Source organism: Trichechus manatus, unplaced genomic scaffold (genome assembly GCF_000243295.1).
Source record: "Trichechus manatus latirostris isolate Lorelei unplaced genomic scaffold, TriManLat1.0 scaffold00317, whole genome shotgun sequence".
Lineage (NCBI taxonomy): Eukaryota > Metazoa > Chordata > Mammalia > Sirenia > Trichechidae > Trichechus > Trichechus manatus.
In genome coordinates this window covers 335,501-350,826 of record NW_004444253.1, presented here as the reverse complement: position 1 = coordinate 350,826, position 15,326 = coordinate 335,501, and the positions used below count along the sequence as shown (strand labels likewise).

Below are 15,326 nucleotides of genomic sequence, written 5' to 3'. Positions count from 1 at the left end.
GGAAAAAAGCAACACCAGCAGCCAACAAATGGCACTCAGAGAGCCACCCGTTCGGGTGCGTGGAATCCAAGCCGCTGGTGTTTCCTGGTCAAGAGATTGTGGCCACAGGAAGCAGAGGAGGCCGAGTCGGGGTGAAGAAGGGTGGGGGGTGGGAAAGCGTATATCGCAAACTACTGGTTGTTTTGTCTCCTGCTGGACGCTCTGTGAGGCTGCTTTCTCTAACCCCCTTTTGCTGGTCTCCGATAGGAGTCCAAGATGGTGGATCCGCGCTGCGTTAGCTGGTAGGGGACCTCTGCGTGAATCTCTCCTCGCTCTCTGTTCTCCGTCAGTTTTCTCATTCCATTTGGTGATTGGCTGAGTTCTTTATCTCTTCATTTGATGTTTCAGGGTTTCAGGATTGTTGTATTCTCTGTTCGGCTTAGTTTTTCGGATCTTTGCTGTGGAGGGACGGCATGGTGCTTCTGCCTAGAGTGCCATTTTGCTGGAACTCCCCCGTATCCCCTTGTTCTGTTCAATCGACTGCCTCTTGATCTATGTACAGATTCCTCATGAGCACAGTTAAGTGTTGTGAGATTCCCATGCTTCGCAATGTTATCTGTAATTTGGTATGATCCACACAGTTGAATGCCTTTGCATGGATACTCTTTGATAATTTCTGTATTCTGTTGGATCACCTTTCTTGGGGATAGACATAAATATGGCTCTCTTACAGTCAGTTGACCAGGTAACTGTCTTCCAAATTTTTTGGCATAAACGAGTGAGCACTTCAAGCGCTGCGTTGATTTGTTGAAACATCTCAGTTGGTATTCTGTCAATTCCTGGAGCCTTGTTTTTCACCAATGCCTTCAGTGCAACTTGGCCTTTGTCTTTCAGTACCATCGGCTCTTGATCATATGCTGCCTTCTGAAATGGTTGTATGTCAACCAGTTCTTCTTGGTATAGTGACTCCGTGTTTTCCTTTCATCTTCTTTTGATGCTTCCTGGGTTGTTTAATATTTTCCCCATTGAATCCTTCAATATTGCAACTCGAGGCTTGAATTTTTTCTTCAGTTCTGTGACCTGGTATGATTTATACTAGGAATGCAAGGGTGGTTCAACATAAGAAAATCAATCGTTATAATACACCACATTAATAGAATGAAGGAAAAGAACCACAGGATCATCCTGATTGAGCACAAAAGGCATGTGACAAAATAAAACATTTTTTCATGATAAATACACTCAATAAACTAGGAATAGAGGGGAAAGTGTTCAACATAATAAAGGTCATTGCTGAAAAACCTACAACTAACATCATACTCAACTTGGAATGGCTAAAAGGTTTCCCGCTAAGGAACAAGACAAGGATGCCCACTTTCTCCACTGTTATTCAGCATTGTACTAGAAGTTCTAGCCAGAGCAATTAGGCAAGAAAAATAGAAGGCATCTAAATTGGAAAGGGAGATGAAACTATCTGTTTGCAGATTATATGACTGTATATGTGGAGAACCCGCAAGAATCCACAAGGAAGCTGTTAGAGCTACTGAGCGAATTCATCAGAGTTGGGTGCAAGATCACACAAACATCAGTTGTGTTTTTATATGCCAGTAGTAAACAATCTAATAAGGAAATTTGGGGAACAATTCCAATTACAGTAGCATTTAAAAGAATGAAATACCTAGGAATAATGTAACCAGGGTTGTGAAAGACTTGTATACTGAATACTGTAAAACATCACTGAAAGGAATTAAAGACCTAAATAAATGGAATGACATCTGTGTTCATGGATTGGACAACTTAATATTGTTAAGATATCAATACTACCTTAGTTGTCTACAGAATCAGTACAAACTCAATAGCGTTTTATGCAGAAAGGGAAAGGCCAATCCTCAAATTCAGATGGAATTTCAAGGGGCTCTGAATAGCTAGCACCATCTTGAAAAAGAAAAATAGGAATACTTACATTTACTAATTTTAAGGCGTACTGAAAAGTCAAAACTGTGTGGTATAAGGAAAGCCATAGACCAGTGGAATAAAATTGAGAGTCCAGAAATAAACTCATAAATCTTTGCTCATTTGATTGTCAACAAGGGTCCTAAGCCCTTTCAGCGGGGAAAGAATAGTCTCTCCAGTGGAGGGTGCTGGGACAATTGGATCTCCACATGCAAAACAATGAATTTCGGTACTGTTATGTATTAAATTTTGTCCCTCCAAAATGTGTTTCAACTTGGCTAGGCCATGATTCCCCATATTGTATGATTGTCCACCATTTTGTCATCTTATGTGATTTTCCTATGTGTTGTAAATCCTATCTCGATGATGTTAGTGATTCAGAACTGAGTCTACAAGATTAGGTTGTGTCTTAAGTCAGTCTCTCTTGAGCTAAAGAGAGAAGCAAGCAGAGAGACGGGGGACTTCCTACCACCAAGAAACAAGTGCCAGGAGAATAGCGCGTCCTTTGGACCTGGGTTCCCTGTGCTAAGAAGCTCCTTGACTGGGGAAGATTGATGACAACGACCTTCTGCCAGAGCCCACAGAGAGAGAGAAACCCTTCCCCCTGGCACCCTGAATTCAGTCTTCTAGACTGTGAAAGAATGTATTATCTCTGTGTTAAAGCTGTCTACTTGTGGTATTTCTGTTACAGCAGCAGTAGGTAACTAAGACAGGCACATAGCTCACACTGTGTATAAAAGTTAATTCAAAATGGATCAATGACCTAAATTAAGAGCTAAAACTATTCTTAGAAGAAAGCATAGGGATAAAGCTTCAGGGTTTTGTTTTTGAAGACGAATTCATAGATAAGACACCAGAAGCATGAGCAACAAAAGAAAAAAAAAATTGGACTTCATCAGAATAAAAACTTTTCTGTATTAAGGTATATTTTCAAGAAAGCGAAAGATAACCTCTGGAATGGGAGAAAATGTTTGGAAACCAAATAATAGATAAGGGTTTCATATCTAGACTATATAAAGAACTGAACATAAAAACCAAAACAAAAAGCCAAACCCACTGTGATCAAGTCATTTCCAACTCATAGCGACTCCACAGGGTTTCCAAGGCTAGAAATCTCTACAGAAGCTGACTGTCCCATCTTTCTCCCACAGAGCCGCTGGTGGTTTTGAACCGCCAACCTTTTGGTTAGCAGTCAGTCACTTCTAACCATTGCACCACCAGGACTCCTTTAACATAAAAGACAAATATTCCAATTTAAAAATGGGCAAAGTACTTGAATAGACATTTCTCCAGTGAGCTATGTAAATAGCTAATAAATTAGAGAAGATTTTCAACATTACTAGTCATTAGGGAAATGTAAATCCAAACCACAACGAGATACCACTTCACACCCACTAGGATGGTTATTATCAAAATAATGGAAAATAAAAAGTGTTGGTGAGGAGGTGAAGTGGGAACACTTGTCCATTGCTGTTGGGAATGTAAAATGGTGCAGCCACTATGAAAAATAGTTTTGTGATTCCTCAAAAACTTAAATAGTTATCATATGACCCAGCAATTCCACTCGTAGGTATATATCCAAAAGATTTGAAAGAAGAATGCAAACAAGTATGTGTACACCAGTGTTCATTGCAGCATTACTCACAATAGCCAAAAAGTGGAAATAACCCAAATATCCATCAACAGATGAATGGAAAAACAAAATGTGTTACTTTCATATAATGAAATGTTTTTCAGCCATAAAAAGAACTCTGATATGTGCTACAACATGGATGAACCTTGAAAATATAATGCTGAGTGAAATAAGCCAGACTAAGGAGGACAAATATTGTGTAATCTAGAATAGACAAATGCATAGAGACAAAGTAGATTAGTGATTACCAGGGACTGGTGGAGGGAGAAATAGGGAGGAAAAACGAGTGGAGAAATCTTCTTAACACCACAAGCGTTCAGCCACGTTTTAGGAGTAAAAAGCACACCCTGGAATTAATGTGCTGCTTCAGCAGACCTCACAAAAAACCTAAAACCAAATCTCAGTCAAGCTCAAGAAGATCCCTTTGTAAATTAACTTCCTGGCTGAACAAAAGTCAAGACAAGTTAGTTCATTTTACTTAGAAGTTATCCACAATATCTGGTATACAGTTAAGTAGTACTACATATGGGAAGAAGCAGGAGAATGCGTTCTGTAATCAAGGGGAAAAAAATCAATAGCAGATATAACAAGATAAGCCACAGCTTGTAAGTAGTAGAGACTTCAGAGCAGATTTAATAACATGCAAGGATGTAAAGGAAAATGTGGCTTTAATGAGTTAACCAATGGAAAATCTTAGCAGAGAATTGGGGACTGTTGAGAAGAACCAAGTAGAAATTCTGGAACTGAAAAATAGAGTATCTGAAGTGATAGATTTATGAATGAACTTATCAACAGCAGATGAGATGTACTAGAGGAAAGGTCATTGAAACTGAAGAACCGCAATAGAGATGATTAAATCTGAAAAACAGATTGTAGTAAAATATCAAAAAGTCTAATGTATTGAGTCCCAGAAAAACAGAAAATTCAGTATGAAAAAATATTTGAAGAAATAATGACCATAAATTTCTCAAATTTGGTTTAAAAAAAAAAAAAGCACCAATCTGCAGACCCCAAGCAGGATACATACAAAGAATACCACACCTGAACATGTTGCTGTTGTCAGGTGCTGTCGAGTTGGTTCCGACTCACAGCAACCCCGTGGACAACAGAATGAAACGCTGCCCGGTCCTGCGCCATCCTCACAGTCGTCGTTATGCTTGAGCCCGTTGTTGCAGCCACTGTGTCAGTCCATCTCCTTGAGGGTCTTCCTCTTTTTCACTGACCCTCTACCAAGCATGATGTCCTTCTTCAGAGACTGATCCCTCCTGATAACATGTCCAAAGTATGTGAGACAAAGTCCGCCATCCTTGGTGCTAGGGAGCATTCCGGCTGTACTTCTTCCAAGACAGATGTGTTCCTTCTTCTGGCGGCCCATGATATAGTCAATATTCTTAGCCAACACCATAATTCAAAGGCATCAATTCTTGCTCTGTCTTCCGTATTCATTGTATAGCTTTCGCATGCATATGAGGTGATTGAAAACACCCTGGCTTGGGTCAAGCCCAGCTTAGTCTTCAAGGTGGTATCTTTGCTTTTTAACATTTTAAAGAGGTCTTTTGCAGCAGATTTGCGAAATGCAGTGAGTCTTTTGATATTTTTGACTGCTGCTTCCACGGGTGTTGATTGTGGAGCCAAGTAAAATGAAATCCTTGACAACTTCAGTCTTTTCTCCATTTATCTTGATGTTGCTTGTTGGTCCAGTTGTGAGGATTTTTGTTTTCTTTATGTTGAGGTGTAATCCATACCGAAAGCTGTGGTCTTTGATCTTCATCAGTGAGTGCTTCAAGTCCTCTTCACTTTCAGCAAGCAAGGTTGTGTCATCTGCGTATCACAGGTTGTTAACAAGTCTTTTTCCAATCCTGATGCCTTGTTCTTCTTCACATAGCCCAGCTTCTCAGATTATTTGCTTATCATACAGATGGAATAAGTATGGTGAAAGGATACAGTCCTGACACACACCTTTCCTAACTTTAAACCACACAGTATCCCCTGGCTCTGTTTGAAGGATTTCTTCTTGGTCTAAGTCCTGGTTCCTCATGAGCACAATTAAGTTTTGTGGAATTCCCATTCTTAGCAATTTTATCCATAATTTGTTATGATCCACACAGTCGAATACCTTTGCATAGTCAGTAAAACACAAGTAAACATCTTTGGTATTTTCTGCTTTCAGCTGGGATCCATCTGACATCAGCAGTGATATCTCTGGTTCCACGTCCTCTTCTGAATCTGGCTTGAATTTCTGGCAGTTCCCTGTTGATGTACTGCTGCAACCGCTTTTGAATGATCTTCAGCAAAGTTTTACTTGTGTGTGATATTAATAATACTGTTTGATAATTTCTGCATTCTGTTGGATCACATTTCTTTGGAGTGTGTACAGATATGAATCTTTTCCAGTTGGTTGGCTAGGTAAATGTCTTCCAATTTCTTGGCGTAGACGAGTGAGCACTTCCAGTGCTGCGTCTGTTTATTGAAACGTCTCAGCTGGTGTTCGGTCAGTTCCTGGAGCCTTCTTTTTTGCCAGTGCCTTCAGCCCTCCTTGGACCTCTTCCTTCAGTACCATTGGTTCTTGATCGCATGCTACCTCCTGAAATGGTTTAATGCTGACTAATTCTGTTTCATACGGTGACTCTGTTTAATCCTTCCATCTTCTTTTGATGCTTTCTTGTGTCATTTAGTATTTTCCTCATAGAATCCTTTAACATTGCAGCTCGAGACTTGAATTTTTTCACTGTGGTATGTTAAGTGTTATTGTTGTTCTGCGTAACACCTTAACATACCATGGTGAAACTGCTAAAAACCAAAAATAATGAAAATCTTAAAAGCAGCCAAAGAAAAACAGCACTTTGCATACTGGCAGACAACATTACGAATGGCTATTGACTTCTCATCTGAAGCAGTGGAGACTAGATGACAATGGAATGAACATCTTTATTCTGAAAGAAAAAACCTGTCAACCTATAATTCTACATCCAGGAAATGAACCTCCAAAAAAGTGAGAATGAAATAAAGATTTTTCAAAGAAACAAAAATTAATAAAATACATCAAGCTGTCCCCTCCCCTGCCCCTCCTCCCAGGCCCTCCCTCCCTCGTCTCTTCCCCTCTTCTCAGTCCCCCTCACCTCCCTCCCCCGCCTTTCCTACCTCCTGCCTGGCTGGGGTTTCGGGGCACGTAGGATCACATTTCCTCAGGCAGAGCATCCCTGTAGTGGGAACTCTTGGCTCTGTCTCCAGTGGGTGAGAGCACCTTCAGAGCCTCCCTCTTGTGTGTCCTTAAATGGGCAGCAGTTTTCCAGTATCTCAGGGCTCATCCAACTGTAGCTACTCGAATGGCTGAGAACATACGAAAGTAACACAAAACTTTTAGCTCAGCAGCCATACGTTTTGTATTTATGATACAATTAAGGTTTTCAGCACCGGTGACCTGGGATTTAGGAGTGTGGGCCTGTCTTGAGAACGGTAGGCTTGCTGGTAAATCTGTGGGTTTCACTGAGACGTGTGTCAGGATGTTCATCAAATCTGCGACCACTGCTGTGAGGTTAGAAGTGATGGCCGGGGGGAATAAAGGACAAAAGTTAGGAATGGGGCGCGAAAGCAACAAACGGTCTGCGTAAGAGAAACAGTGAAGTGTGTCCACGCGGGCCTTGTGGTCACTGTCATCGGGGAGACGCACACTCGGGTTGGGATTGCCCTGGCTCTAGTGACATGGGGCATTGGTAATGCTGTGGCACTTGTGTGTCCTGGGGCCTCCTGGGCATGGTCTCATCATGGGCTGCCTCCTCTTCTCTCTTGAGATGGTCCCACACGTGGCAGCTTAGTGTCCTTGAGGAAGCAGAGCTTTGCGTGCTTGGAGCCCCACCACAGCAGAACATACACACCTTTTTGTCCACACTCTATACCATCGTTCTTCAACCTTCTGCAGCTCAGGGACAGCTGGTACTGCGTCAGTCACACTGCCTTCAATGTGCACCACTGCTGCAAGCGTGCTGAGGGTGAAGGCCAGAGCAAGCAGAGACCGTGGAAGGGCCTGGAACAGTCCTGGGGCACCATCATGGGGATGTGTGGGTGTGTGTCATGGTGAGAGCCACCAGGGCCCGGTGGACGAGGCTAGTTGTACAACCCTTTCATCTCCCTTGTGACGGGGTGATGACTCACTGTGGTCGTGCTTGTGGGGCCTCAGTCGCATCTGTATTGCAGGACGCAGAGGGTTCCACGTGTCTGCACCTGGCTGCCAAGAAGGGCCACTATGACGTTGTCCAGTATCTGCTCTCCAACGGACAGATGGACGTCAATTGTCAGGTGAGGCCCTGCCCCCTCACACATAGAGCCACCCCAGCTTCTCGTGACTGCACAGAGACTTTGTCTGTTCCCGCTGTCCTCCAGAGGTTTCCGTTCCACTGTGAGGACAGCTCGGCCCCCTGCGTGGCCCCTTCTGCTGACCTCTTTCCTCAGCCCCTCCCTTGGTAGCTGCTGCCCCTTGCTCCCTGCTCCCGGCTCTCTGCCCCTTGACTCCCTGGTTCCTGCCCCCTGGCCCCCTGCTCCCTGCCCCCTGACCCCCTGCTCCCTGTCCCCTGCCCCCTGCCTATGCCTTCGTGCCCCCTACCCCCTGCTCCCTGCCCCCTGCTCCCTGGCCCGTGCCCACAGCTGCCTGTCACCTGCCCCCTGCCCCCTGGCCCTGGCTCCCTGCTCTTTGATCACTAGGATACTCAGACACCATCCCCACTAGGACTCCTCAAAACCAAGACTGTTGGCATTCTTTTGGGCCTGCTAGATTTTTCTAACACTTGAGCGTGTGACATGTTCTGCAGGCAGCACCTGCCCAGCAGGCCTGACTGGAGGGTGTGAGCGAGGGGTCCAGTTACCACCCCTCCTTGGACATGTGTGCCTCAGGCTTGGCCAGCTCTTGTTCCGTCCTGGACTTGCTGTGTTACCTGGGTAGCTCCCTGGGCCTTGGAGCAGTCTTCCCCCAAGGACTGCTGTGTACGTGGGGCCTTCACAGTGGGGGCCTTCTGTGGGGCAGGTCCACTCTGAACTTTGTAACCCACCATCAGGCTTCGTCTCCAGTAGCTGTCACTACCTGTTTCCTTCTTTTGAAATTAGGACGATGGTGGCTGGACGCCAATGATCTGGGCCACCGAGTACAAGCATGTTGATCTTGTGAAGCTGCTGCTCTCCAAGGGGTCTGACATCAACATCCGAGACAACGTGAGTCTCTGTGGCTGTGGCGTCGTCATTGTCGTTACTGTCCAGAAGCTCCTCTCCTGGAGGCAGCTGTCCTGGGTTGGATGGGGGCCAGGACACGTGGGTGATACCTGCCCTCTGAATGACCTTTTTCAGCACTGGCTGCAGCTCCCACTCTTCCTTACCATGTGATATCACCTCGTCCACGCCCTTGTTTTTCCATGCTGATTCCGTGCGTGTCAGTTGATTGCTGGAAGGAAGTGTAGAGGGCTGCTGAGGTAGCCGCACACGTGGCCTTGTGTGGAGTTTTTTGTCAGAGCGCATGTCTGGGCTGACATGGGGGCCCCCAGCTCTCATCTCCCGCCTTTCTCGTGTCCATGGTTGGCCCCTGGAGATGCCCGAGGAGGTGGTCAGTGTTGGCGATCCATCGCCAGTGCTGTCACTGCCCTCCCCACAGCTGTTGCCTTGGGAGGGAAAGAAAGGCGGGAAAGTGAATGGGGGACTGTGTGTTGGTTTTCTGCACTGTGACTTGTGATGCTGCATTGATGGTTAGTTTTTAAGGATAAGTTTATGTGCCCAGAGAGTAGGGTTTAGGGTCAAAGTGAGGGGATCCCAAGTCCCTCCAGCCTTTGGGACCGTTGGTACACTTTGGTTATTACCAACAGCAGGTAACTGCCGAATGTGCAGCGGACGGGCTTTACTGGCAGATCTTCAGGGGGCTCAGGATCAGGGGACGGTGGGGTGGCCAGGCATCGAGGTGGGCATGAACCACTGCTGTCCCAAGGCTGGGAAGCAAGATGTATCGGAGGAATCTGGCCCGTGCCCTACACCCCATGCCTTTGTCACCTCCCAGGACAAGTGGAGGAATGTGAAATGTGTGCGCATAGGGCTGTAGGCCTGCCTTTACAGAGAGTCACCAAAAGCTGGAAACGGGCAGTAAGGAAGGAGGAAGGTCTGACATACAAAAGTGACTTCTGAAGGAGCACTGTTGAATACTGCATGGCCGGTATCTGAGCTCGATGTCTGACTGGGAGAGATGCTGACTCTGCAAGTCCCAGGGGCTTAGCCAGATGGAACTTGAGACGTACCTGCTGGGAGGAAGAAGGGACGCCTGCAGTAGGCCTTGCCACTCCTGCTGCTGCTGCTCAGCGTTTGAAGCCCCTCCAACATCCGAAGACCTGTCCCCCCGGGTGGGTTCTGCTTCCCCCCAGATCCCGAGCATTGGCGCCTGGCTTCCTCGAAGCGGCCCAGGCCTGCCTGCCACAATCCTCTCTGGGGCTGGCCAGTCCTGGACCGCGGCGGCTCTGCTGTGTAATGCCACCAGCGTCTGTTCCCGTTGCCCCCACTCAGAGTCTCGAGCATCGCTGGGACGATGGTGGTGGTGTGAGGAGAACTACAGACCTGGGTGGGAAGCGTTTGGATGGAAGGGAAAAGGAGTGAGGTCATTCGCGGTAGCTCTTCTCTTTCTAGTGGCAGTCCAATGTGGGTCCACGCAGTCTTGATTTGCCTTGCTGACGTTTTTGTCTGCACTTCATGGAAGTTACCTCCTTGAAGTCTGCTGTGGTGGTTAAGAACACAGAGACCTGAGTTCCCCTCCGTCTCGTGTCCTGGGATAGAACAGACGCTCAGCCTCATACTGGGGCTGGAGAGTTCATCCACACCACGAGAGCACGGCTCTCAGGAAATGTGAGCTCTGCCGTGGTTCTGACTAGAATGGAAGAATGGACTGCGTCACAGGTTTGTCATTTCTAGGCTAAAAATCTTTATCAGTTTACTTCATTTTAGCAGTTTATTGGTGTACAGCTGGCCAGTGTACCCTTGGATAAGTTGTAACCCCAGACCCATGGCCACAGTCCGGATGGTGAACATGGTCATAACCACCACTCGGTCCCAGAAGTTTTCTCCTTCGGCTTCGTTAGCCCCGTCCTGGTCCCCAGTCGCCCACTGGTCTGCTGCTTTCACTGGGTTAGTCTGCGTGTTCTGGTTTCACACAGATGGGCTCACACCGTATATGTTCTTTTTCTTTTTTGGTCTGACTTCTTTCACTAAGCACAATTCTGAAACTCATCCATGTCGTTGATTATTAGTAGTCCCTTCCTTGTTACTGCTGAGGAGCATTCCCTTCTATGGATGTGTCACGGTTGGTTTATCTGTCACCTGTTGATGGACATCTGGGTTATTTCCAGTTTTAGACTGTTAGAAATAAAGCTGCTGTCAAAAAAGGACCAGGCTTACTGGTCTGACAGAGACTGGATAAATCCCGAGAGTATGACCCCCGGACACGCTGTTAACTCAGTACTAAGGTCACTCCTAAGGTTCACCCTTCAGCCAAAGATGAGACAGGCCCATATAACAAACAGTAATACATGCAGCTCAGCCATGTGTATGAGACTAAATGGGCACACCAGCCCAGGGGTGAGGATCAGATGGCAGGAGGGGACAGGAAGGCTGGACGAATGGAAATGGGGAACCCAAGGTCGAGAGGGGAGAGTGTTGACACGTTGTGGCATTGACAGCCGATGTCACAGAACAGTATGTGTATTAATTTGTTTAAGGAGAAACTAGTTTGCTCTGTAAACCTTTATCTAAAGCACAGTGTTTAAAAAAGGGTAGATTTAAACCCAAGTTTATCAGTAATTACATTTCAAAAAAGAGAGAAAAGAAATAAAGCTGCTGTGAATACAGGTAGTCCCCGGCTTACAGCGGGGTTCCATTCTGACAACCCTGTCATAAGTTGGTTCTGACATAAGTCAAATATCTCTTTTTTTTTTTTAGCTTTCATTATTATTGCCTTTTATTATCAGTATCTTTATAAATATGATCTTTGAACATCTGCGAGTGAACATCTGAAAATAATAACATCAGCAAGTTATGCACTGCAAGATGTTTTATGTAGTACATATTACTAACAAGATGTACCAAAAAAAAAAGGTCCTAAGTGCAGTTCTTCGTAACTCGAATACAGCATAAGGTGGGGACTGCCTGTGTTCATGTACATTTATTTACAGTCATGCCCCGCATAACTTTTTGGGCAATGTCCAACCACATGTACATCCACAGTCGCATAAGGTTATAATAGAGTTCAGAAATCTTGACCGGAGAACGGGACATAGCGGATGTAACTGGACATAGCAAACGCAGCAGCTTCCCGCACACAACACGTGTATCTCGTGTCTCCTATATAGAGGCAGTCCCCAAGTTACCAATGACATTCATTCCTAAGTCTGTCCTTTAGTGGAATTTGTAGGTAAGTCAGAATAGGTACATACGGGTCTTGTTTAGCATCAGTTAGTCAAATGTTTGACTTACTGTATAGTATATATTTTACCTTTCTATGCATATAAAACGCTTAAACACTTCCAAACAGCACGATGTTTTCATGAGCCTCACAAAGTAGTGCATGCGTTCATTATTATGAATCCTTGTGTTTAACTCAAATTTTTAATATAATAAGCTTTATGACATTCTGTTCTTAAGTGGGAGTTGCCTGCGAGTCAGACGTTCGTAACCCAGGGACTGCCTATAACATGGTGTTCACACAATGTCCAAATCACGTAACATCCTATTCCACAGAATGTATCATGGATATTAAGTGACACGTGACTGTACGTTCGAGTCTTTGTGTGGGCTTGTTTTCGTTTCTCTTGGGTATATGCCTGGAAGTGCAACGGCTGGATCACACATAGGTGTGTGTTTAACTTTTTTATGAAACTGCCAAACTGTATGCCAAAGGGGTTGCACCATTTCACATTCCCACCAGCCATGTAGGAGACTCCCTCCACGTCTTGTTCTCACTGGGGGTGGTCAGTCTTCTGTAATTTTAGCCATGCTAACAGGCGTGTAGTGGTATCACATTGTGTTTTTAATTTTCCTAATAACTACTGATCCTTAAGCATTTTATCGTGTGCGTATTTGCCATCCATATAGCTCCTTTGGTGAAGCGTTTGCTCGCATTTTTTTGTTTATATTTTTCTGGATTGTTTGTTTTCTTATTTTTGAGCTTTCATAGTTTATTATATGTTCTTGATACAAGTCCTTTATCAGATTGTGCTCTACAAATATTTTCCCTCAGTCTATGACTTTTCTTTTACCTTACAGTGTCTTTTGGAGAGCAGAAGTTTTTAATTCTGATGAAGTTCAGTTTATCCTTTTTTTCTTTGATGGATCACGCTTTTGGTGTTGTATTTAAGAAATCATTGCCTAACCCAGTATCCCAGAGATTTTCTCCCATGTTTTCTTAGAATGGTTTGTATAGTTTTAGGTTTCACACTTAGGTCTGTAATCCATTTTGACTTTAATTTTTGTACATGGTGTGAGGTATGAATTGCCGTTCATTTTTTTTTCACTGGCTTTTCAGTTGTTAGAGTGCCGTTTGTTGAGAAGGTTATTCTTTCTTGACTGAATTGCCCTCGCACCTTTGTCCAAAACCAGTCGTGTGAGTTAGTTCCTGGGCTCTCCTGTTGCGTGTTCTGTATATTTGTCTTTATACCAGTATCACGCTGTTTTGATTACTTTGCTTTATAATCAGTTTTGAAATCCTGTATAGCAGATGAACCTTAACGTAGTATACTTCATTTTCTCCCCTCCTGGGGTGAATACATATACAAGTCTTCTAACCCCAGGATAGAGTGTTGTTAGCTTGTTTAAACAGTCGATTCTTTTGAAGACACTCTAACAGCGAACAGTTGATGGCATTTACTCTGTTGTCATGCCCAGTGCTCTGTTTTCCATCTGTAAGTCCTATGTCCATATTTCCGTCTGGTGTCATTTTCCTTCTGTCTGTCTGACTTCCTTTAACATTTCTTGTAGTGTTGGTCTGCTCGGGATGAATTCTTCTGTTTGCCTGAAAATGTCTTTATTTCACCTTCAGGTTTTAAAGATATTTTTGCTGAATATAGAATTCTAGGTTGACAAGTTTTTTTCTTTCAATTCTTCACAAATGTTGCCTTCCTGAGTTCCCACTTGGGTTGTTTCCACGAGAAATCTTCTGTCATCATTATCTTGCTCCTCTGTACCTATGTTTTTTCCTCCGGCTGCTTTTAAGATTTTCTCTTTATCAATAGATTTAAACAATTTATGATATGCCTTGATGTTACTGTTTTTATGTTTGTGGTTAATTGAGTTGGTTGGGTTTAGAGGATGTATCAAATTTGGAAATTTTTCAGTCATTTCTTCAAACGATTTTTCTGCCCCCTCCCTTTCAGGTACTCCAGTTGTTAGCCAGCTTGAAGTTGTCCCACGGCTCACTGATGCTGTGTTGGTTTAAGAAAGTTTTTTTTTTACTCTGTATTTTAAGAGTTTTTATTGCTCTGTCTTCAAATTCACTAATCCTTTCTCCTGCAGTGTCTCCTATGCTGTAAACACATGCATTATGTTGTCATTTCAGACATTGTCGTTTTCTGCTCTAGAGGTTCAATTTCGGTCTTTTTAACATTTTCAAAAATACGTGTCTACATAAGTTTTTGAACATACCAAATACAGTTTTGCTGACTATTTTACTATCCTCCTCAGCTGATTCTAATACCTGCATCAATTCTAGGTTGGTTTTGACTGCTTGATCTTTCTCTTCATTCTGGGTCATATTTTCTGGCTACTTTGCCAGCCGGGTAAGCTTTGACTAGATGCCAGACACAGTGAATTTCACTTTGTTGAGGGCTGGGCATTTTTGTCCTTGTAAGTATTCTTTGTTTTAATTGTACCTGAGGTGACGGTTTACAGAACAAATAGCTTCTCATTATTATGACATTTTTAACAACCCGACGATATGTCAACACTCTCCTTTTTCAAACTTTTTTGTTTTGGTGAAAATATGCGTAGCCAAAGGTACACCATTTCAAAAATGTCTACACGCACAATTCAGTGACATCGATTATTTTCTTCCAGCTGTGCTGCTGTTCTCAGTTTAGATGAAGGTTTACAGAACAAAATAGCTTCTCATTAAACAGTTAGTACACGTTGCCCTATGACAGTGGTTAACAACCCCATGACATGTCAACACTGTCCTTACTCAACCTTGGGTTCCCTATCACCAGCTTTCCTGTCCCCTTCTGCCTTCTAGTCCTTGTCCCTGGACTGCTGTGCCTCATTAGTCCCATTTTGTTTTATGGGGCTGTCCAATTCCCAGCTGAACGGTGAACCTCGGAAGTGACTTCACCGCTGAGCTAAAAGGGTGTCTGGGGGCCATACTCTTGGGGTTTCCTTGTAAGTATCCTTGACCTTTGTTCTAGGATATAGTTAAAGTTACTCGGGAACAGTTGGATTGTTTTGGAGTTTGCTTTTCAGATGTGTTAGGTGGGTTCTCCATCTAGGGCTGATTCTGCCCCACCCTGAGGCCAGCCCCTCCTGAGGGCTCCACCCAGTGGTCTCCCCGGACTCACAGTTCCCTGGGCTTTGCGCCCCCTCCCTGCACCACAGCCACGATTGAGTACAGTCCAGGACCCGTCTTCCCTGGGCTTTGCGCCCCCTCCCTGCACCACAGCCATGATTGAGTACAGTCCAGGACCCGTCTTCCCTGGGCTTTGTGCCCCCTCCTGCACCACGGCCACGATTGGGTACAGTCCAGGACCCCTCTTCCCTGGGCTTT

At 44.5% G+C, this 15,326-nt stretch overlaps 1 protein-coding gene across 5 annotated transcripts in view; it reads left to right on the top strand.

The window, feature by feature from the left end:
* Nucleotides 1–15,326, top strand: part of EHMT1 (euchromatic histone lysine methyltransferase 1) — a 231,313-nt gene that overhangs the window by 198,473 nt on the left and 17,514 nt on the right. For all 5 annotated transcript variants that reach the window (XM_023725491.1, XM_023725492.1, XM_023725490.1 and 2 more), the window contains 2 exons: nucleotides 7,760–7,861; nucleotides 8,663–8,767. In XM_023725491.1, the coding sequence (XP_023581259.1) occupies nucleotides 7,760–7,861; nucleotides 8,663–8,767 (207 nt within the window). The remainder of the gene's footprint in view (nucleotides 1–7,759; nucleotides 7,862–8,662; nucleotides 8,768–15,326) is intronic.